The sequence below is a fragment of the Cydia strobilella genome, chromosome 16 (genome assembly GCF_947568885.1).
Source record: "Cydia strobilella chromosome 16, ilCydStro3.1, whole genome shotgun sequence".
Taxonomy (NCBI): domain Eukaryota; kingdom Metazoa; phylum Arthropoda; class Insecta; order Lepidoptera; family Tortricidae; genus Cydia; species Cydia strobilella.
In genome coordinates, this window is record NC_086056.1 from 2,238,247 (window position 1) to 2,263,204 (window position 24,958).

Sequence of the window (24,958 nt, forward strand, 5' to 3'; positions counted from 1 at the left end):
CCCTATTCAAAATTATAACCGTAACAAAAAATGGCATAAATTTAATTTCTTTACGTTTCTTTCAAATTTTACACAAGTTTTTTTCAATAAAATGAATAATTATAAACATTTTATTGCTGGCGTGAGTAATGTCGTGTTAGGAGTCGTTCGTGTAATAACCGACAACGATGACGGTATAAAGCCTCAAGTAGCCAGCTTTGTAAAACTTATCGACGCCGTGAAATACGAGGATGGATATTATCACACTTATTATGATGAAATGAAGGCAGTTGTGAAGAGTTTCATCGTTTATTGGAGAGAAACTATGGATTTAGCTGTTAAACGAGCTGATTATCTTTGTCACAAAGCCGAAGAAACCGTAGATAAGGAGCTTATGGTATTGCACGTTGTTAATACTATATGTTTATGGAAGGACTATGAAAAAATTTTTTTGGAGGAATTCTTGCCAATAGAGTCCGAACCGCAACAAAAGGTGGGCACTGGGTAAGCTAAGCTTAGGCCGAGGATTGGACGCACGCGACCGGCGGAGCGGCGAGCGTCAAATCAAGGCCGTTATTCATACATTTGGTAAAGCGCAATGTATGAATGGCCTTGATTTGCCGCTTTTTGCGCCGCCGATCGCGTCGCGTGCATTCAGTCCGCAGCCTGATCATCGACCCTTTTTCAAGCCTCTTCGAAAGGGCGGCGTACCTTATCGTTTGATGTAGTTTTTGGTAGCCCAGCATGAGCACAGTGAAACCTATGTAGTGCAAGAGAGGGCATACGAGTATGTCTCCAAGCCCTGTGTGGGAAGTAACATGACGGCCTCGCCTAGTCGGTAGTGACCGTATCTACGATGCTGGGTTCGGGTTCGAATCCTGGTATTATGGGCATTTATTTGTGTTTAATACAAATATTTGTTCTTAAGTTATGGATGTTTTCTACCCCCTTATTCATAAACCTATACTAAAGTTGTCAAGTTGTTAGCATACCAATACGTCGGAAAGGGATACAAACGATTATTAGCGCTTGTTAACTTTAGTAGACGTTTATGAATAAGGGGGTATGTATATAAGTTCTAAAAGTAGTTTAATATAACTACAATAACAGAAGCTTTATTGGTTATTGACATTGAATTGACTAGGTTGATCTGTTTAAACTTGTCGTAGGTGTAATATTTATTTAAGTATTTATAAAAAACAGATGACGAGGAACACGATATCCTTGTCCCCTAAGATTTTACCAAAACTTCGCCATCTCGTAGATACACGACGATCTAACCTCAAAGTTCCGCGAGCACATGAGCCAGCTCCACGAGATAAAGCTGCGCGTGGAGAAGATGGACCGCAAGGAGCAAGTCTTGGGGTTCGCGAAAGAGCAGTACGCCAAGTCTGTGGAGTCGAAGGACAAGGTGTTCCTGTACGCTCATGAGTACTTGTCGATGTTGCTGGCGGATCATGTTAGTATAACTGTCTAACCTTAGTTCAAACAGCCCATGAACCAGCTGCACGAGATACAGCTACGCGTGAAGATGGATCGCAAGGAGAAAGTCCTGGTGTTCGCTAAAGAGCAATACGTCAAGTCTGTAGAGTCAAAGGACAAGTTGTTCCTGTACGCTCATGAGTACTTGTCGATGTTGCTGGCGGATCATGTTAGTATAACTGTCTAACCTTAGTTCAAAAAGCCCATGAACCAGCTGCACGAGATACAGCTACGCGTGAAGATGGATCGCAAGGAGAAAGTCCTGGTGTTCGCTAAAGAGCAATACGTCAAGTCTGTGGAGTTAAAAGGACAAGCATGTTCCTGTACGCTCAAGAGTACCTGTCGATGTTGCTGGCGGATCATGTTAGTATAACTGTCTAACCTTAGTTCAAACAGCCCATGAACCAGCTGCACGAGATACAGCTACGCGTGAAGATGGATCGCAAGGAGAAAGTCCTGGTGTTCGCTAAAGAGCAATACGTCAAGTCTGTGGAGTTGAAAGGACAAGCATGTTCCTGTACGCTCAAGAGTACCTGTCGATGTTGCTGGCGGATCATGTTAGTATAATAGGGACGATATTATTACAAACTGTTATCTAACTTGCAATCTTCCGTATCCGGATTACAAACCGATTTGGCATTTGCCACGAATGCATAAGACGTTACGCTAGTTAAATAACCCTGGGCACTAGACTTAACTACGAGTAATTTTAAAAGTATAGTCCCACCCGGAAAAATACAAAAGGCACGTAGCTAATCTTATGTAGCTAGGTCCTAAAAAACTAAAACTAAAATAACTGAACGTCAACTGGTTGTTTCTTGTTTCCCATCTTTCCCCAAACTTTTGTGTCCGAACTTTCAGTTTGGGAATTTTGATATTTGAGTGTATTTCATTCCACTCCACCAGCTCCCAGAAATCAGAGGCAGTTTGAAGGAGATCCTGAACCAGACGCGGAACAACCTGAAGCAGCTTGAGAACGAGCGCGAAAGCAATGTCTCTGAACTCCTGAATAAACTCTACGACAAGAACAAGGAACAGCTGATGGTCACGCGTCGGAAGTGTTATGGTTCCCATTGCCTTTTAGTTGAGGTTAGTGTAGAATGTGTAGATTTTAGGGAAGGCAAATTCATCCCTCAGAGTATGGGCAGACTTAACAAAAACGTATATTTCTCCAAAAGCTCGGTAACGACATCGAGAAGATTCGCGCCGAGGTCCTCAACTCCGGAAACCACGACACCATATGGAAGATTACGGAGAAGCTGGAGTTGTTTGAGAAACGCTACGCGGAGTTTGAGCGCGTCGCCGACAACCTGAACACGCTGAAGACGGAGCTGGAGAGAGCGTACAGGGAAGAGAGCATCTTTGAGTCTAGGATGTAAGGCTTTTGGCGTATTCCCACTTGTCCCCGCTCGGACGACCAGTCTGGCCTAAGTGGGTAGTGACCCTGCCTGTGAAGCCGATGGTCCTGGGTTCGAATCCCGGTAAGGGCATTATTTATTTGTGTGATAAGTATTTGTTCCTGAGTCATGGGGGTTTTCTATCTATGTATATAAGTATTTATATATTATATATATCGTTGTCTGAGTACCCATAACACAAGCCTCCTTGGGCTTACCCTGGGACTTAGTCAATTTGTTCCTTGGATCGTACTAAATACAGTAAGCTGATCTATTGCCTTAGCCACGATATTAACTCTTGGCTATCCCCCAAAAAGGAAATGGGGAAAGGTGACTGGCGGTCCAGCCTACGCCTATCCGTTGATGAGCTTTAGTATTACGAACTAAGGAACAACCTAAGCAGCACATCGCCTGAAACAACAGTGCATTGCATACTCACTGCACTTATTCCCTAACTATTTTTGACAACTTGTTTATTTAAAGGACGACAGAGTTGCCAGGCTCCAAAAACTGGTGCTGGCAGCAGATGGGCGCAAATTTTACTAAACGGAAGGAGGAGTTAAAGCAACTCCTGATTAAGGCCGCTAAAGCTTTGACTACGTTCTTCATTGTAAGAAGTAAGTGGGTATATCTTGGAAGATATATAACTGTCTAAAATTTTGAAACCAATATGATTTTTCTTTGACCTATTTAGTGATAACAACACTTTGTTTAAAAACACATACTTCTGATGAGCAATAGGTATCCTCTCATAAGATGATTAGGCCTATAGTTAGGTAGGTAGGTATCTAGGTACTTACCTTATTACTCTCCACCAGTCAAAGTAAGGGCTGATCCATTTTTATAGTCAGAGAGCGGGGGATCGTATTGTCAAATTATAATTAGTTTTTCGCAAAAAAAAAACTACTGTTGGCCTAGACCCAGCCCACCTAGCCAAAGCATGGTGGCATATCATAATGTATGTAAAAAAATATATGTAAAACGACGCAGCGTTATGCGAAGAAACAACGAACGCAACGCACCAATGGGGCCCCCTTTTAAGCAGGATTCCTTTCAGGTCACCAGAAAAGAAAGATCTAATCTTGCTTACGTAGTAAGTTTTTTTGGAACTATTTCAAATTTAAGTACATTGTCACACATTGTTTAGGTGCAACTGAAGAAAGAATGATATATAATAACGAAATAGGACCATATTCTATAGACGTATATGGACACATGGTCTACCATTTTGATCACGGGCTAAATAAATATCACTTGGATTGCAAGGGGAACTATAGAAAGGTACGTGTAATGTTAGACGCATAATCATTAATTAATTATAATAATATAACTTTGGGCTATATCGTAATTCCGCAAGGAATTCGTATAGAAGGTGCAAAGCGCTCACTGCTTGTCCTTAGAGTTGGTCAAAGACGCCTAGTCTTAGTAAGATGGCATATAGTCGAGAAATTGGGACGGGTTCCGCCGTGGCGGGTTGCACTACGGGTTCAAGGCGTTAGCCCGGTTTGCTAAAGTCGCCGGTTCGAATCCGGCCTTTACCACTGAAGGGCTTCGTCACTTTTTCTTTAATATATGACATCTATTTCAGTTTTTATAATAACATAAACACAATATTTCTTGGACTATATATTTACCCTTTAAACGCCACGTCGGAAATGCACGAAGTTTGATATTGCTATAGCAGCGCGCGTCGTTAACGTCTGTGGCGGTCAAAGAATTAGAATTTTAACCAAGTGATGTAAGTACCTTAAAGAAAAGAGCGTACTCCCATCTTGAAGGCCCGCAACGCACTTAAAACCCCTCTGGTTTTGCGGGTGTTTATGGGCAGCGGTAATCGCTTACCATCAGGTAATCCGTCTGCTCATTCGCCTCTTATATCATAAAAAAAAGTATCTTGTTTTTGCAACTTCCCCACTTCTTTCCTAATGTGCGAGACGGACAACTAGCCAATAAGAAACCTTTGTTTTTTAGCCTTACGTCAAGCCCGTAGCGTATTGTGACGAAATTGGCCGCTATATCCTCAGAAATGACGAGAAGATTTACCAAAAAGACGACTGCGCCAGTCTTTACAAGCTCGGCGATGATACGCTCCTCAAAAAGGTTTGTTTTTTAAGCCCCCTCAACACTGGCGCGAATCGCGGCGCAAAGCCGCGAACGCGAGTGTGGAGTCGATTGCGTAGATCGCGTAAAACGGGCTTTATGGTCGTAACACACCATCGCACCGCACCAAGGTCATTGTGCGACGCACCCTCTCTCTCCTTAGCATTATTATTCCCATCTGATTGTGGGGTCTGCTTTTCTTGTCTATTCTCTCCACTTCGCACGATCGGACGTGTCGTCTACTGAAACGTCGCAGGCCCTCATGTCTTTTGCTATGGTATCTGCCCATCTCATCTTCGGTCTTCCTCTTCTTCTGGACCCAGCAATGTTCAGATCCATAGCAACATTCCCGATGTAATCAGGAGGTCTTCTTTTCACGTGTCCAAACCATCTCAGTCGACTCTCTTGTAGCTTATCGGCGATATCACGTACTCCGAGGCTACCGCGAACGTGCTCGTTGCGTATCTTATCAAGCCTCGTTACTCCGCACATCCACCGAAGCATCTTCATTTCGGCGACTTGGACGGACCGGGCATGGGCATGGGCATTGTGCGACGCACCCATAAGTAAGAATTGTTAAGTCAACTTTTGACCATCAGAGTTATCGCGTAATGTTTGGTGTGTTTGGTGCCGTACAGCGCCATCTCGTTTAGCTGTAAAATTCGAAGCACGAGTGTCATAAAGTCGTTACAGACGGGCGTACCGGACCGCGACCTTGGTCCGAAGTGTCCGAACCGAGGCCTGTTCCATCGTGTGAAAGCGAGAAAGAGATATTTTGACTGTACAAATGACGGCAATGACTGTTCTGTTACGGTAGACTAACACATCTTACTCGATGTATTTTTTGATAATAGGTTTCGCGCGACTGCGGCCACTCTGAGAGCACCAAAGCTGAGTGCGCGATGGGCATCCAGGATCAGACTGACGGCGTGATACTGCCCGACGCACAACCTGTAGATATCAAACGTAGGTTGACCGTTGATCGTTTAGGCCGCGGACTGGACGCAAGCGGCGCGCGGCAAATCAAGGCCATTCATACATTGCGCTTGCGCTCTACCAAATGTTTGAACGGCTTTGATTTGCCGCTCGCCGAGCGTCTGGTCCGCGGCCAGGGCTCTTTTCCCCACTGAGCATCCAGTTTTCTGCGGGTACGGTTTTCTGCAGGATCCTGTTTTAGTAGTATGCGTGAAGTATCCCAGTGCAAACAGAATACTCTTGTGAACGTTACTATTTTCGTACGTATACTACTAAATCGGGATCCTGCAGAAAAGTGGATGTCCCACTGGACATCTACTTTCCCACTGGAAAGAGCCCTAAATGTAAAAAAAACAGGCCGTTTTGAGTCCTCAACTACCTACTCTTCCATGCCACTGCCCTCCCACTAGATTTACTATTCCAGGGACGTTGAACGGCGAAGTGGTGAAATACCTATGGGACTCGTTGGGGTCCATCCTGCCAGACGCGCTTTATGATGTGTGCCATCAACAGCCCAAGAACCCTATACACTATCTGGCCCACAGTCTGCTTAAGCACAAGTAATCTCTGGTGTCATTTAATTTATAAATTATTACCAGAGCCCGGAATTTTCGCGGCAAAACAAAGGACTGTCGCAATCTTGCTAGAGTTAGAAACATTTTTTTCTCCCATTACCCAACTATCGATATCGATAAAAAAATATTTCTAAACTAACTCTAGCAAGATTGCGACAGTCTTTTGTGTTGCCGCGAAAATTCCGGGCTCTGATTATTACACATAAGTGGGCAAACTATTTGGTCAGTAGATAAAGGCGCGAAATGTACCCCCTCATTCATAAAACTTAGCAACCTCTTACAAACCTCTGTTAATCGCGTATTAACCGTGGTTCCACTGCTTTGTACCACAGTGGGTCCACGGGTATTTTTTTTTCCCGTAGACGGTGTTGTTTTCTTTAATAATTTACTTTTTAATTGTTCTTTTTAGTGGCCAGTGCTATTAACGCATATGCAACCTCGAAGTACCTTAGGCTTAGAACTTTTCAATCGCCCCTCGTATACACACTTCAAACTTTTTCCACCCCTCTTTAACCCTTAAATGCATGATTTTTTGTATAACTTTTTAATAAATTGAAATAGATGTGTCATGCTGTATAAAAGTAATAAATGTGATTTTGGATAGCTGCATATTGAGCCACGGACCATCAAATATACGATGCATATATACATCATTATGCATTTAAGGGTTAATTTCCGCCGGGGGTTTAATATAATGTTCGTTTACAGGTACAGCAGAACTTCTGCAGAATTACTTCAGAAGAAAAAGGAATCCGAATCGTATCACGCCAATATACTCAAGGAGAGGGAAGAAGTAAGTTTCAAAGTTTAACCCCTTGACCGCCACACCTACCGTGTCCGTCGCATTGTAGAAATGTACATAGGCAGTGGGGGGACACTCCCCCTCTCGGGCAAACTCTCCGGGCTCCGTTCGGCTGAGCATTGCAGAATAAGTAATAGTATTATCACAGTTGCTCCGAGCAATTAGGGTTGGCACAACTTTGACGTCGGATCGCTTTGCGTGCACGACCATAGATAAGATAATGACTTGAATTTTGACAATCCTAAATAGCCGAAAGGGTTAGTGCCATATATTTGAAAGGGATAGCATGATTCGACCCTGAACCGCTGTCAGACTTTCATCAGACCGGTTTTGAAGAAAGTTTCCGTTCTGTATTACGGTAGTACTATTTTTTTTTTGTGATATTGGGTTGTAGCCACGCGCGTCAGTTGTTAAGACTGACCCTATAGCGAAAGATTTGCAAAATTGAACCACGAGCGTAGCGAGTGCTCAAAAATAATCTTGAGCGTTGCGAGGGTGTCAAGGCACAATAGTCTAAGAGCTAGGTTATATACCGTTACGGAAATATAATAGAATTGTCCCCCAATTAAAACGCCTGGCAATGTTATATTCGAATTAAATACATAATTATAGCTATTATATCACACTAAACTCAGAGCTCTATAAGCACTCCTTCAATTTATTTTACAACCCATCCACTCTCACACCCACCGCTGAATAGCTGCCAGGCGCCCGAATTAATTAATAATGATAGGAAGGCACACTAACTAGAGGGATTTGGTTGCTCTATAAATTGCAAACCTATTTCCGTAGATCTCCGTCTACAAGGGTTTACTTTTCAATTAATATCTATTTCTTGGTAAATTTATTATTTTAATATTTTATTTGGGAGAAGTCTGGCATCGACGATGAAGCTATGGTTCCCTAAATAGGTACCTACCTACCCCATACTTTTGCTAACCCTAATTTTCAATGTATTGCAAAATTGATAACGGGGCTAAAAACTATTATTAGGCCACGGAAAATGTATGAACGGCCTTGATTTGCCGCTCGCCGCGCCGCCAATCGCGTGTCGAAGCCGCGGCCTTACTCACTCTGTGCTTTTGCTGACTGTAATGGGCGTACCACACCATCGCACCGCACCAAGGTCAGAGCGAGAGCGAGAAAGAGATATCGCTTTCTCGCTCTTACTTATGGATGCGTCGCACAATGACCTTGGTGCGGTGCGACGGTGTGTTACGACCTTAACCCTTAAATGCATGATTTTTTGTATAACTTTTTAATAAATTGAAATAGATGTGTCATGCTGTATAAAAGTAATAAATGTGATTTTGGATAGCTGCATATTGAGCCACGGACCATCAAATATACGATGCATATATACATCATTATGCATTTAAGGGTTAATATTGAATGATTTCTTCCAGAAAGCGATAAAAGAGAGCGTAGCATGGAAGGCGGTTCAGGTGACGCGCCGCAAGCCCGAAGAGTCAGACGATTCGTACAACCAAGCCGTGCACGATATCTACGTCGCCACCGACAAGTTCATCATGTCGCTCGATTATTATAACTAACTCCAGCGGTCGGCAAACCGCAGCTCTTTGGACCTGCAATTGTGGCTCTTTACTTTACTAGCTCTCTGATTCTGCTACCTACTGACTTTACTATTAAATGATTTCTTCCAGAAAGATTTTTCATTGATTCCATATTTGTAATTTTTGGTTATTTTTATTGCTTGTAAAAATTTGACATTGCACGATATCCACGACGCCACCGACAAGTTCATGTCGTTTGATTATTACAACTTCAGGGATCTTCAAACCGCGGCTCTTTGGACCTGCAATTGTGGCTCTTTACTTTACTAGCTCTCTGATTCTGCTACCTACTGACTTTACTATTAAATGATTTCTTCCGGAAAGATTTTTCATTGATTCCATATTTGTAATTTTTGGTTATTTTTATTGCTTGTAAAAATTTGACATTGCACGATATCTACGACGCCACCGACAAGTTCATCATGTCGCTCGATTATTATAACTAACTCCAGCGGTCGGCAAGCCGCGGCTCTTTGGACCTGCAATGGTGGCTCTTTACTTTACTAGCTCTCTGCTACTGCTGAGTGTTACTTCGGAAAGGTGTCAATGTTGATACCATAAATGAATTCAGCACCCCCGATTTATACGAAAACGTTACCAAACCCGGCCTAGCAGCTTTACTGATGTAGATAATCAAGATAAAAATGAGCCCTAAATAAACCTTCAAGAGCGGATATCTCAAAAACTATACAAGATATCGAAAAACTTGACTGAATAAAACTTGTAACAAATTAAATCTCTTTTCATTTTGTATAAGTGGCCAAGTCGCTCAGATGCATAGTTTCCGAGATATAATCGAAAAACCGAAAAATGGAACCTTCAAACCCCCCTCCCCCCAGCACCAGGGTTATGGCCGGAGACTTTTGATATGTTAACCTCCTAACTAGTCCAAACAAAGCTACGAAGTTTAATATTGTGTTCCTAGCATTTCCCTCTGTACCTTCTTATTGCTTGGCCTAAATTTTCATTGATTTTCCGGTCAAATTTCAAGTATTCAGGGTGCGTAACCAACGTGCAATCGTAAACGCTCCGTAGCGAACGAAACGCAACTATCACTGGCGCACTAGTATGGAAGAGTGATAGAGAGAGATGACTGCGATACGCCACGGAGCGTTAACGATTGGCACGTTGGCTATGCGCCCTGGTCACTCAATGTTACCAGCGGCCGTAGCACGGTCGCACTTTTATGTTTTATCACCTGTCACTTTCTAACAAGTATGTAAGTGCGAAAGTGACAGGCTTAGCGACAGCCGATAAAAATGGAACCATGCTGCCACCGCTAAGCATCATAATTGCTATTGATCGATGTAATAAGGAAACTAACAGGTAGGACAGCTTTCATCATTCATCATTGTTTCAATAACAACAATAATCAAGAATTGTAATAAACCTATTTATTATTTCCTTTAACAAATGAATAAAGAATTTACAATAATTTCTCATCCGATTGTGGTGATAGTTCAATCACCGCGGCTCAGATCCATGAATAAAAAAACACTAAATGGCACTTTCCAAAAACTGCCAAGTCCCCTGAAAGTGCCTTTAAGAATGTTTCAACATTTTTGTAACTTATATTGACCGGGATATAGACCGTGATTACTTTGACACCCACCCGCTATCTTCAGTCACCCGTGAACATGATGCATGTAACTGCGTCGAAATATCGGGAGCTCACAAATAATACAAAAGGTAATCACGGTCTATATCCCGGTCAATATAAGTCTAGTGAAACTAACCGTGAATCATTCAAAACTCTATTTGTAACTTAATTTTTACTTTTTAAAGTAACATGCTCCCGAGCCAAAAGGGTCTTCCGATTGTACCCAGAAATCAACATAATAATAATATACGGCTAGACAATTACGTCAAATCAAACACCAATTACCAGACCCACTGCTTTATTGAGTTACCAGTGTATACAATAAATCATAACAATTCGTCAAACAAAACAACATGTGCCGAACTTATATAAATACGGTCTGGTTATAGCGGAGGCTCAGTCCGGGCGGGCAATAAATATCAACCTATGTACACGAGTGTGTCGTGCCCTCCACTATATATTTATAACGTTTTTTAAAAATTTATAATTTATTTCGTTATGTCCTATCTATGTAGGTGCCGGCGCCTCTGAACGCCGCAAACTGCCTATTCTAGTCGTACAAAATGTACAAGAATTTGGCCAGTATCGGATGATGTGACACTACTAAGGCGAGTTACCTTGCCAGTGGTCCTACTAGTTACTAAACATGTTCAATATGCCCACATTTATAATCGATTTAAGTTTATCTTAAACGTCAGAATGCCTCGTCCACTAAACCGCTTAGACCGAATTCGATTATTCCGTTATTAACTCGCTTGTACTCTTGAATGCGCTAATGCGAATGCCCTTGAAAAGCAAAGTGTGGACATAGCTTAACACTGGTATAAACATCACTTTTCTCCACGACCCCAGACCACTGGTCGGTATACGGTTTTGTGCAGTTTCTGACAGTGCCGATCTTAGGATATGGTTCACTTACATTAACCACGAAGGTTAGGCCTTCTGTCCACCATTCAATGACATTAACAATTTGTACCTGTCAATAATCATTTCAAAAACAAATACATCTAAAGAATAGTCCTATAAAATACAGATCGTTGACAGTCATACTAAATATTGATCTTAGATAGAACCCTTACAGTTATGTTGCGTAGAAAACATTACAATTCTAATTTTCTTAGCATGCTTTGGGTTCTAGAAAGGATAGCACTTTAAATCAAAACTAGCACGTTTCTATACCTTATGCCAAGCTACTTGATTTTTATATCAAATGAATACTATAACATTTAAAACTTTCGCATTTTGAACACATATTAAATCACATTTAAAATCGGGTCTATCGCGAATTTATTTTGTTACCTTTATTTACCGACGTTTCGACACAGGTTTCACTGGTCGTGGTCGCGGCTAACTGATGTCCCAGCAAAATGCACACTTTTCGTCGGGTAGTCACACAAATATCTGTTTTGACATTTTGCTTCACACAAATATCTGTTTTGACATTTTGCTGGGACACCAGTTAGCGGCGACCACGACCAGTGAAACCTGTGTCGAAACATCGGTAAATAATGGTAACAAAATAAATTCGAGATAGACCCGATTTTAAATGTGATTTAATATGTATTCAAATGAATAATATTTATATGCGACAGGTATAGAAACTGACTAATGGCGTGCAACACCTTTAGGCTATACACACGCTGATACCACGGTATGCAATGACAGATTTAACAATGTAAGCAAATACATAATTTTTTCACACATTCCAACGCGGGACGATCCCAAGTAGCTCAGCTCGCCGCGGCTCCTGATGTCAGTGTGTGAACAGCCTTAAATAACTTTACCAACGACTTTATAATTACATGTACCTTATTGCCGATAAGTATGTTACATTTTTCCGTATAAAATACTTCTGTATTTCTATTATTCTATTTATGCAGGTATGCATAGGACTTATTTTATACATCGGCCTTACTTTTATAGTAGACTGTCAAAAAAGCTATTGCCAATAAAAAATAATACCTAAAATGTCTTTCAAGATAGAACATCCGTCATCAGATCGATATGAAATAGGGATTCAAAACAGTTGAGATTGTTTCGCAAGACAAATTGTCATATAATAATTGTCCACACAGAACGAGCCGCCTCGCGAGGAAATTGCCTCGCGAAGCAAGCTCGGTCAGTGGAGACGTGCCTCGTACAAGGCATTACGGCTGCGAGTGCGTTGGCTTCGCCCGAGGCATGTCTACACACAGACCGAGCTGATTCGCGCGGCAATTTCCTCGCGAGGCGGGACGTACTGTGTGGACACGCCTTTTTTATTATATTTTCGCTATGATTTGAGATATGTTGGTATTCGTCAGTAAATGAAACTAAGAGTATCCAGCAACGCTATCTATATCCATAATAATTATTATATGTAGACTTGTCTGCTACCCAATCCCAGGCTTTTTAGTATTTCAGCTTGTTTGAATGAAACTCCAAGGCTTTCGTTCTGTTATCGCAATTAAGCGCAAATAAGTCAGATCACTTTCTATGAAACATTCCATGTAGTGACATATTCTCATGGCACTTTAGTGAACAGTCAACTGGGATATCTGAAGACAAGAGGGGTAACATTAGACAGGAAATATTCCCCAATTAATATGAACGTGGCTGACATCAGTGTACTTCTTAAAATCTTTTAATCAGGATTTACCAGTCTTATTAGTAGCAATTTTTTAACTAGCTAAATTAGTTCGTAGTCAAATAAAATTGTCTAATGTTATCCCTCTGTCCCCAGTTACTCCACTTGATTGTACATATTTTAACCCTCCATAAAGTCAGATTTGGTCCACCAACTGCTTTTTTAATAATTCCAAAAACATTCTCATATAAATTAGAGTAGAAAGGCCTCTATTTCACTAACTGGACAGATGCCATGGCAATTGAGCATAATTGTAACATGAACATCATTTCTTGAGATATCATTTGATACAATCGCTATCAGATACATCGGAGCGGTCGAGGTGCTCAAAAGTATCTGAACACGCACTCTAGCGCCTTGGCAATAGATGTGTGTTCAGATATTTGAGAGCACCTTGGCCGTTACGATAAATCTGATGGCGACATAATATATCAAACGATGAATCACGCAAAAATATATTAGACGCGGCATACCTTGTGTCAGATATTTTTGCGCACTTGGGCAGATTTTCAGATGACAATTGACAAATTAGAGTTTTGAATGATTCACGGTTAGTTTCACTAGACTTATATTGACCGGGATATAGACCGTGATTACCTTTTGTATTATTTGTGAGCTCCCGATATTTCGACGCAGTTACATGCATCATGTTCACGGGTTCAACTTTGACACCCACCCGCTATCTTCAGTCACCCGTGAACATGATGCATGTAACTGCGTCGAAATATCGGGAGCTCACAAATAATACAAAAGGTAATCACGGTCTATATCCCGGTCAAGATAAGTCTAATTGACAAATTAGTGAAATATGGACCATAGGTTATTGACAATGTAGATAAAATAGTTCAAAGAAATAAAACTATGAAAACGGATTATATCGCGTATATTGAATTTATAATACATCCCGACGTTTCGAACTCTTTACAGCCGAACGTCGGGATGTATTATAAATTCAATATACGCGATATAATCCGTTTTCATAGTTTTATTTCATGAGTAACTATCGCGGTAACCGAAGACAATATTAGTTCAAAGAACTCAAAAAGCATCGAAAAACGTGACAAAACTTATTGTCGTCCGAACAAGGCTATCTTAGTATTTGTTAATGTAAAGAGTGAAAAAGGAAGTTTTTACATAAAAATGTGGAATAATTCAAACGAATATTAGAACTGAATAATGGCAGCTTCATATGTTTCTCGCAACTGAATCATTCCAGTTTTCTTGGTTATGTCAGGCACTTTACTATAAAGTCTAATATAATATTGCTTAAGATCCGAGTCGTACACTAAATCAAAATCCCAGTATACTAAAAAACAAACACATTGTTACGCAGTCGCTAGCGAATACGTCAGTCAGTATGTATACTGCTTTGATATGGATGTAAGAATCTGCAACAGAAGTAGCCAAGCAGGAGATATGTCCTTTAACTGGCATAAAGGTGTAGGATTTTACGCAAAATTGAACCCTATCCCTTCGGAAAAGAGTTCAAAATCATTTTGGGAAATATACTCCCACATGAACATGGCTTTGTTGTTCCTGATCTCTTAAAACACTTCTGCTACTGACTATACAGATGTAGTACATAATTATTTTCCATCGTATTTTCACGGAAACGTACGAAGGTGTCTTGCTATTTCAGTCAGTCTCGGTACAAAAAATACTGACGTTGACTGAAGTAGCATGACAAATACGAACGTTTCCGAGAAAATACGATGGAAAACAATTATGCACTACATCTGTACCCACAGCATATCCGCATGTATCTTTACAATGTATGTGCAGATCATTTTGCTTCGTTCATGTAACTTCTGCTGTTAAGGGTATACTGCACTTTTTATACAAATAACTGTTATGGAATGGTATAATCTAAACACAATACACTGATATATTAACCTAGCTCTTTCGGATCACCATGTGTTTATATGGAAACAATATATACGGATATTTTTCTGATAGAACAGTCTGTATTTTTGTATTTCTTTGTTGCTCATTCAAACCCAAACTGCTGATACTTGTACCATATTTTCCGTTTTAACAGAGAATCAAACTGGTATCATTACATTTTGTAAACATTATTGCAAATAAATAATTGCATTTGGAGAATCAATTTAAAAACGTATATATCATTTGAAATTGTGCTGATTTAAGACATAAGAGGACATTTTAAGCCACACGTCCTGGTACGTTTGAAGACATTGGGAAGGCATGTGCGACTGTCATTCTTTGGACAAAGATCAGGCGATTGGCACTTACGTTGCGATGAAAAGCACTTCATTATTTATTACTTATTTTTGGTAACTGAATTTAAATCAAGCAAGTGAATGAAGAAATGTGCAAGTGCCAAGGACCCCTCAAAGGCCATATTAAGTTTTGTAACTATGGACATAGATATTTGTAAGAAAGATATAGTAGTGATATCTATCATATGTATCGTCTTGAATCTACTATGTGGGTAAATGGGTAAAACTCAAAGAGTATTTCTGCTAAATCCAGCCTAATAATTTTTCCGTATAACCAGCATAACGCATCGACAAACCGTATAGATGTTTAGAGGCACTACGCGCTACAAAATTGTATGGATGAATTTTGAAGCGCTTCAACTGTTTATATAAGTCATCGTTGTCCTAACATTATTACCGCTTTTACACTTATAATAATTGCTGAGATAACAATGACCTAAAAATATACCCTTACCCTTTCCCACAACACAAAACGCTCGAGAAACTTAAACCGAGTTCTTTAATTTGAAATTATTTCGTCAGAAAAATTATCAAAGCAAAAGAAATGCTACTATTTTTCGTACGGTTCAAATTTCAGGGTACAGGCGCCATCAGATATATCGGAGCGGCCAAGGTGCTTAAAAATATCAAAACATGCACTTTAACGTCTCGATAATAGGGGCTTCGCTCAGATATTTGCGAATACCCCGGGCGGCCCGATGTATCTGATGGCGACTGGAGGGTGTCACGGGCTTACGAGGATAGTTGCCGGCGAATGCCTCCGGACGGTAGTGGTCGCAGTGTGGGCACGGGGCACGGGGCACGGGGCACGGCAGGGCACGTTACTGCGAGGGGTACGAGGGCGCGGAGGGCACGGCCTGGTACACGAGCGGGGCGGGCTGCGGCCCGCTCCAGCCGCCGCCGCCGCCCGGCATGCTCATGCGGTACCCCGCTGCAAATATAATCATACTTGAAGCTACAACCGATACCAGCCACTAAAATACCCGAAATCATACAATTTTTGTTTTGTTGTCGAGAAGCGAGCGTATGAAAGTGACGCGTGACGAATTAATCACTAGCGCGCCATTTGCGAATCGCTCGAGCGCCGCCCACGTTCTTCTCGTTGTACAGTCGCCATCAGATATATCGGAGCGGCTGAGGCGCTCACAAATATCTGAACACGCCTCTATTGTCAAGGCGTTGGAATGCGTGTTCAGATATTTTTGAGCACCTTGGCCGCTCCGATATATCTGATGGGGACTGTACAAAATAACGCATGCCAGTAGTTAAATGTACTTGACAACTAGCGCATCTGTAAAAAACTAACTAAAAATGACAATTCAATAACAATGATATCCGCGAGCACGCACGGCCACGTCCGCTTAGTGCTCAGCGAGCTGCGTTCGGAGAAGGATCTGAACTCACTGCACCTTACTAAACTTTTTTGAAAGGTTAATTAATAAGAGAGTTTTAGGTTACCTGCTGCTGCGGCCTGCGGATTGCTATAGGCGGTGGCGTATTGCTGGTAGTAGCCGGGGGCCATGTAGCCCTGTATCGCGGGGTAGCCCTGCAACACAATATTCATGTTTTACACAACATAGAGTAATAATTGGTGCATCATCATTTTTTGTTGTTATTCTGTCCCGTCGGGCGACATTAGTAGCATAGTTTGTTTAAAGATATGTTATATGTGACATTTTCAACCAAAAGGTACCACATTGTCGCTTGTCAATAAGGCTGATTTCAAATTGAAGCTGTATGGAAATAGCGCCTTATTGACAACCGACAATATGTACCCTTTTGATTGAAAATGGCACATATTACTTTCTACTAATATGCTAAGTAGATGACCCAATATGGAAAGGGCCTGCCATAAAAATGTATGTTTGGTTGTTTTAAATAGGCGGGTCCACACAGAACAAGCCGCCTCGGGAGTAAATTGCCGCGAGCAGCTCGGTCTGTGTAGACTTAGACATGCCTCGGGTGAGGCACGGCTCCATATCCACCCACCGAGCTACTTTGGGCGGCAATTTCCTGGCGAGGCGGCTCGTTCTGTGTGGAGCTGTGGACCCGCCTAATACCATAAAACAAGGATTTAAAGTGACCCAGGCATGTGACGTGTTGCGGGTGTCCTTGGGAGGCGGTAATCGCTTACCATCAGGCGATCCGGCTGCTCGTTTGCCTCCTATATCATTTAAAAATAAAACATATTGTTGCGGCCTAGGTGCTCACAAATATCTGAAGTCGTCTTAATTGTCAATTGCATTTGGCCTCGCACAAACGCTGAAGTATGTAGCTATTTAAATTAAAAAGGATTCTATAAAATCGAGTACCTATATTCTATAGAATAATTGATATCGAAATGGCTTCCATATTTAAACATTGTAAGCGATAACAATACCGCATTACGTCAGTAAGTTTTTTCCTTCCTCTAGTTAGACAAATATTTTCTATGTTCTGATTCTGATAATAATTTTCCTAATAATATTTTTCCTGGTCAACCATGACTAATAACTTACGGGGTTATTAGCCACACAGAGCGAGCATACGCACCAGGCAATTTCCTCGCGCACAAAACGGCCAGTGTAGACGTGCCTCGGTTGAGGCGCGCGTGTTGTATCGACATTTTTAGACGTGCCTCGTGCGCGCTGCATCAACCGAGGCACGTCTACACTGGCCGTTTTGTGCGCGAGGAAATTGCCTCGCGCGTATGCTCGCTCTGTCTGGACCCGGCTATTCATAAACGCGCTACTAGCCTCAATTAGCTATTCATAGTTTGCACATAATAGCACAATTCTCAATCCGTTTTTGTCCGAAAATAGATTGTAAATTAGATAGCCAAATATTGTACGCCTTTAAGGCGAACATGAACCTTTTACCTAAGACCTTTGTAAACCCAAAACAATATATGCAATAAAATATTTAGATTTAGATTTATTGCTTTGCTTTGCTTTTGCTTAATTTTGACTTTATGTACCTATTTGTAAGAAAGGGATAAAACATAAATTAATTGAGGTTTGTAAAGTTTTATGAACAGGGGGACCATTAAGGTTATGTTAACAAGCCAAAAACATGCATATCAGATAAATAATATACTCGTACAGTAATAACACACAAATGAGTTATTTCTCCTTAATGACAATTAACCTTACGAACCGAATTTATTGTTTAAATGAACACACGCGTTCGCTCCCTTTTATGATACACATTGTATAGAACCACGGTCACACTTCACAGACCATGTCCAGTCACCATTAGACATATCGGAGCGGCCAAGGCGTTCACAAATATCTGAACAAATCCACAAAATAAATAATAGTACTACCGTACAGAAAGGAAACTTCCTAAAAAACCGAAGTTTGACAGCGGTTCAGGGTCGAATCATGCCCTTTCTAATATATGGCACTATCCCTTTCGGCTATTTAGGGTTTATCTGTGGTCGTTCACGCAAAGGGACGTCAAGTTGTGCCAACCCTAATAATTGCTCGGAGCAATGCTGAGCCGAACGGAGCAGAGTTTGTCCGAAGCGAGGAGTTTCGCACTACACAAAGCCTCTAAAGAACGGACGCTAGGCACGAACAATTTCGTACATCGACCCGCCTGTTCCTATCTCTATCGCACGCGCATAATTAATTTGTTGTCTCGCTCGAAGATGTATTGATATCACGTGCCTAAATAATTAAGTGAAATAGCCAAAAATCAAAGTTTTTTTTAAAAACGGACGGACATTTTTGCGCCTATAATACTGAATCAATTTTTAAGAAATTTGACATGTAGAAATATTAAGTTGCGTACTGCACCGATACCGCGCCGCCAAGTGGGGAAGGGGCTTAATAGTTGTATCGCTAGCGATAAACGAGATAGAACTCCGTTGGATAGTTTATGTGATAAGCGATATATGTATTGTATATAAATAACATTATGCCTAAGAAAGTTGCAGAAGAAAATGTAATCAGTGATTAAACTTACGAGTAGTAATTAGAGATAACACCGATTCGAGTTAAATCAATTAGTTTCCTTTTCTGATTATTTTGCTGTGTTATTAGTTTCAGCATCAATTACATTTGTATGGGGTTAACAATTGCAGAAATGTTCGGCATTATTCACCCCCTTTTCCCCCACTTCAATATATGTATTCCCATTTGTCTCCGCCCCACGTGACTGCCGCCATACATGGGGCTGGGACAAATGGGAATGATTCACATGAAGGGCCTATTCCCGTCGGTGCCCGGCGTATACTTCGTATAGGTTTTAGCTTGGCAAACTATGTACTGTTTATTAATGTATATAGTATCTAACACATTTTGTTGGTATAGATCTATGGCTTAGAACGCACTGAGCTGTTTTCAAAAGCGATTCCGCAACCGCAAAAAATTTAACGTACGGCATGCATTATAAGCGCACGCACTTAAGACTGAAACCGCAAGAAATTAGACTGAAACCGCCAGAAAAAAAACGCAGTGCCTGTTTATTAAACCATTAGCTAGTTTGTAAGCGATTTGGTTCAATTGTTATGCTTATAAATGTAATAAATAAACAATAAACAATTACTGGAGGTGTCTGTATTGTTTAAATTACATATCCAGAACAGAATCAATAAATGTTGTTGCCATGGTGACGTATTCTTTCGACGACCAAGAGACGAAGGGCCGGATCCGGCCCGCGCTACTGTTAGCCCGCTGAATGAAAATGGGAGACCCAGTCATATAACCCGGCATCTGGCGCTCGAAAAGAAAGCGGGAAAGCCGAAAGCCTGTTTATGGCACTCAAACCCCTCACACTACATATGTCAAACGCAACTTCAAGTACGCAGTCGCGCGACAAGTCATGCTAGAGGCTGAGGTCATAAAGTTTAAAGATAAAGATAAGTAAAGCCCCGTTTATTTAGACGGTTCAAGAACTTGCAAGCGATTTTCGTTACATTGCGGTATTTGAAAACAAAACTTCCGTGAGACACAGACATATTAAATATATTAATAACGGGTCACTCACGTATTTTAAGTCGAAAAACGCTCGACATGTTTCACCCCGTACCGTGGAGTGTCATCAGAACACGGTACGGGGTGAAACATGTCAAGCGTTTTTCGACTTAAAATACGTGAGTGACCCGTTATTAATATATTTAATATTGCGGTATTTGGTTGATATACTGAAACATAACTAATCTAGGACCCATTTATGAGTCGAAAATGTTCCTTCACAGTCTACGGACATCAATGGGGCATATTTAATCGTTGTCATTGGTATAAGGAAGTCTTTTGTACGGAACAAGGTTATGTTTTCAAAATGACGGGCGTCTTTCCGAGCCTTGGTAGTTAGCAATGTATCGAATATTGCGGCAAGTTCTTGATCCATCATATATGTGCAGCTTACCTGAGCATACCAATATCCCATGCCTTGCTGCTGGTACGGGTAGCCGGGGTACCCCTGCGTCTGCGCGCCCATAGCGGGAGGAGCTGCTGTGGTGCTGGGTGTGCTCTGAAACAATAACGTTACACTTTAGTACCATCCTCTGCTGTAAACCTTATTACTCTGGCATAAGGCCTAACAATGATCAGTTATAAGTCAAACTTTCAACACTCGAGTCTTACAAGCTTGAACCTTCAGAGTTTGCGAGTCTAAGGTTCAAAAGACTTCAAGACTAGTCTTCTACAACACTGGAATGTGTTCATTGAGCTAAGCAGCAATATACCGTCAGGTGAAACTAATTAAAAAGAAAAAACAAGAATCAACCTTAGGTAAAGACCTGACGATACACTCAAAAAGCAATCAAAACTGGCCACTTCATATAGTAACTTCCATAGACAGTGAACCAATTTAATTGCTTTTGAGATTACATAGTTGCAATATGCTAAGGTTGTAAAATTATAAGGCTGTATTTAAAATAAATTATTTCACACCATGCATGAAAAAAAAACACCAGATAACTATCAGAAAAACATAGATAGCAGTTATTTTTTAAACACAAGTTCTATTTAATAAATCGGATAGAAATATAAAAAGTAGGCGGGTTGACAGTGACGTCATTGTGTAATGTTTCATATAAATTCCATATGAGCAAATCGTTTCGACAGTTCTATAAAAAGAAACTGATTTGACTAGTAGGAGAATACCCTATTGTCACTATGCAAATAATATACATACAATATTGAAACAGTTGGTATGCTAATTTAATATAAAAGTTTATAAAGAAAACATAAACATCTATATTATTAAAACCATTGCACAATAGAATGTAGAAGCAATATACCTTGTCACACTTAAATTTGACTGCAAGATTGGTTTTCAAATGATATAACCGATATCTGACAAACTCCTGCAGCGGGAATGTGAATTTGATAATTGATATTGAATTGAAGAAGCAAATAATTCCAATGAGTTAATATCCAATCCATACTAATATTATAAATGCGAAAGTCTGTCTGTCTGTCTTTCTTTCTGTGCGTTACCTCTTCACGCTTAAACCACTGAACCGATTTAGATGAAATTTGGCATAGAGATACTTTGAGTCCCGGAGAAGGACATAGGATAGTTTTTAACCCAAAAATAATCGCTTAAGAATGTGAAAAGCGGGGTGGAATTGAGATAATTAATGAAGTGCCTGCTAATTTGTGTGCATAATATGCCCATTTCTCCAGGCGCTATCCTTACTTTAGCTGCTGTTACTAAGTCCGCGCAGCCGAAAGCGCGGGAAAAAGATAGTAAGTTAATATGATATACAGTCAGATAAGCAGGTGAGGTGTTCAAAACAAACTTCTTATTCTCATTCTCAAACTCTTAGGGTCAGTTTTTTTTTAGGGTTCCGTACCTCAAAAGAAAAAAACGGAACCCTTATAAGATCACTTGTGCGTCTGTCTGTCTGTCTCTCCGTCTGTCACAGTCTATTTTCTACAAAACTACTGGACAAATTAAGTTGAAATTTGGTATACATATGTAAGTTTGTGACCCAAAGAAGGACATCTAACGTAAACAAATGAATTTTAAACATGGGGGCCACTTTTGGGGGACAAATAAGAAAATTAAAAAATTTAGTTTTTCAAAATATATCGTGTTACATATCAAATGAAAGAGCTCATTCTGACAATCTCAAATATATATTTTTTTATAATTTTGGGATGAACAGTTTAGAAGTTATTGCAGAAAATTGGCAAAATTGACCATTCCCCCTTTATCTCCGAAACTACTGGGTTTAGAATTTTGAAAAAAATACAAAAACTAGTTCTTTACCTATAGATCACAGGAAAACCTATTAGAAAAGTGCAGTCAAGCGTGAGTCGGACTTAATTACTTAATTTTAGATCGGACGCCTACGGGTTTTTTAAAGGCATTTTCACGTACGTTTCACATAAAAAATACATTGTTTAAATTGTGTAATGTACAGAACCCTTGGAACGCGAGTCTGACTCGCACTTGGCCGGTTTTTTTATTTATGTTTAATTTTAAGTTGCACCAAACCGATCGCTCAATTGTGGTATTTTCTATAAAAAGGGAACTTAATTGTCGATGGCACTTACGCCATTATAAACGATGCTCCGATATAAATACATTGCCGCGCGACGCTGTGCGGCGTAAGCGCCATCGACAATAAGGTCTCTTTTCATAGAAAATGCCTCAATTAGGCTTGTGTTTTGTACTTGACTCAATACAGTAATTTTAGAAATCAAGGTAAAGTGGAAACATTTACTGCTTTTAGCAGGATACAGAGTATTACTGGCTCTGACATTAAGTATGTGTATATTTTTTCATAAGCCATTTATTACGATAAGTAAAATTTTTTTATGAATGTTGTTCATTATAGAGATCTGCCTACCTTCAGGCAACAGAAATAAAAGCTGCTATGTAAGCTCAGAACCAGCTTGGTAGTTAATGTATAATTGTTTATATTTCCCACAGCTGGGCACAGGCCTCCTCTTGTGCGAGAGGGTGTATGCAGGTTTGATATTTATCACTAACTTTTCAGTGAAGTAAAACCAATAGTATTGATTAGAAATAATTACCTGGCTCTCTCCCGTTCCTCCATTCTCTTTACCCCAGAAACATTTCACTGCATGTCCACTAATCTCCGTGTTATGTGTGCCCTCGATGGCATGTGCTGCTGCCTCTTTAGCTGTGAACCTAATAAACGCATAGCCTTTGTCTCGGAATACTCTGATATCTTGTATCTGGCCATACTGTGAGAATGTATTCTGCATTAACTCCTCGGTGATAACATTGCTGGTGAAGCCCCCGCAGTAAACAGTAGTGTTAGTTGGTGAGCTCTGGTTGTACACCTCGTCAAATGTGGGCTGCTTAGCTCGCTTGCTGCTCGGCGCACCCTCGCTCGGCCTATTGGCCGGCGGCTTGCGTGTCGACCAGTTAGTGCGTATGGACCTCGACCCTAGCCACTGTCCGTTCATAGCCTGAATCGCTGCTTCGGCATCAGCCTTCTTCACAAACGAAACGAACGCGTACCCTTTAGATTTGAGCGTTTGTGGGTCGCGGACTATCCGGCAGTTTGAGATCTCACCAAAGGGCGCGAAAGCCTCTCGCAGTATGTGCGTTTCGATCTCCGGCGACAGGTCGCCGACGAATATGTGGTGGTGGTTGCTAGTGTCCGTCTTGGGCTGGTTCCCGGGACTCGTCGCCCAGTTAACCTTCATCTCCTTGTCCAGAAACACTCGCTTGTTCATGGCGGCCAGGGCCGTAGCCGCTGCCGAGTGATTCGTGAACTCGAGAAACGCATAAGGATCATTTCCGGGCTCACGGATAATCTTACAACCTTTTACTTCGCCAATTTGGCCGAACAACGCGCATAGAAAATCTTCTGTGACACTCGCGTCTAAATTACCGACGTAGAGAGTTTTCGGGTGGCTTTCGTCGCCCATATTAGAATTAATCGTAATCTAGCGGTTACTTAATTACGACTATGAACACTAGGATCCAAATTACTCGCTAACCAACGTGTTATTTCATTACACAAAACATTGGATGACGGATAAAGAAAGAAAAATGTCGCAAACAGGGCCTATAACTTCTCGAAAGACGTTGCTGTTGACTCGTGAAACGTTCACTTTTCGGAAACAAACGCATCTATAGACGAACTTCCGGTGGAATCAATTTAAAAAGTTGGCGGGAAAGCGGAATATTGGACTTTCCTAAAAGATTTTGTTTGAAATTATACAAAACCAAACCATACAACGAATAATTTAACATTTATTATACATTTTCATAGCCAGGAAACAAGAAATTATAAAATCATATTTTTTGTAATATTATGCCATAAACAAATTCTATGCGAATTTGACACAGAGTTCTCCTTAACTATTCCGGAAACGAGTGTCATTCGAAAGTCTATGACTCATCAGAAATATGATTTCGTTTACAAACTCATCACTTTCATCCCTTTATTTTGATTGGCTGTAACGCCTCTTTAGAAAAGAATAGCCAATCAAAAAGTGGTTAGTGTTTTTCAAATCTGTCTGTCATGGTATTATAAAGTTGGTGTTTTTTATTTAATAATTTTAATTCCTAAGCTGAAATACCTAAAGAAATACTAAATGTTGAATTCAGTTAATTAAAATTTAATTATTTATATTTCCAAAAAAGTGGCAGCAAGCAGCAATTTTCATTTGACATATGATTTTTGGTGT

The 24,958-nt window shown here is 40.6% G+C and overlaps 2 protein-coding genes across 2 annotated transcripts; one reads left to right on the forward strand and one right to left on the reverse strand.

Moving 5' to 3' along the window:
- The first annotated feature begins 51 nt into the window (after positions 1–51).
- LOC134748180 (uncharacterized) lies at positions 52–8,917 on the forward strand. Its single transcript, XM_063682892.1, has 11 exons — positions 52–472; positions 1,244–1,438; positions 2,368–2,550; positions 2,640–2,836; positions 3,342–3,475; positions 4,006–4,139; positions 4,830–4,958; positions 5,813–5,924; positions 6,358–6,493; positions 7,217–7,301; positions 8,717–8,917. Exons 1-11 carry the CDS (start codon positions 92–94, stop codon positions 8,861–8,863), a joined length of 1,833 nt encoding a protein of 610 aa, XP_063538962.1. The 5' UTR covers positions 52–91; the 3' UTR covers positions 8,864–8,917.
- Positions 8,918–14,711: 5,794 nt separating this feature from the next.
- LOC134748353 (nucleolysin TIAR) lies at positions 14,712–24,384 on the reverse strand. The gene is made up of 4 exons (XM_063683132.1): positions 23,327–24,384; positions 20,703–20,807; positions 16,809–16,896; positions 14,712–16,281 (listed from the first exon to the last, which is right to left on the reverse strand). Exons 1-4 carry the CDS (start codon positions 24,191–24,193, stop codon positions 16,172–16,174), a joined length of 1,170 nt encoding a protein of 389 aa, XP_063539202.1. The 5' UTR covers positions 24,194–24,384; the 3' UTR covers positions 14,712–16,171.
- Between the last annotated feature and the right edge of the window lie 574 nt (positions 24,385–24,958).

Coding starts and splice junctions, on each gene's coding strand:
- LOC134748180 (XM_063682892.1), top strand. CDS start 92: ATGAATAATTATAAACATTTTATTGCTGGCGTGAGTAATGTCGTGTTA. Junction 5,925..6,357: donor ACAACCTGTAGATATCAAAC/GTAGGTTGACCG, acceptor TTACTATTCCAG/GGACGTTGAACGGCGAAGTG. Junction 7,302..8,716: donor TACTCAAGGAGAGGGAAGAA/GTAAGTTTCAAA, acceptor GATTTCTTCCAG/AAAGCGATAAAAGAGAGCGT.
- LOC134748353 (XM_063683132.1), bottom strand. CDS start 24,193: ATGGGCGACGAAAGCCACCCGAAAACTCTCTACGTCGGTAATTTAGAC. Junction 16,897..20,702: donor TGGGATATTGGTATGCTCAG/GTAAGCTGCACA, acceptor ATTGTGTTGCAG/GGCTACCCCGCGATACAGGG. Junction 16,282..16,808: donor TCCGCAGGCCGCAGCAGCAG/GTAACCTAAAAC, acceptor TTATATTTGCAG/CGGGGTACCGCATGAGCATG.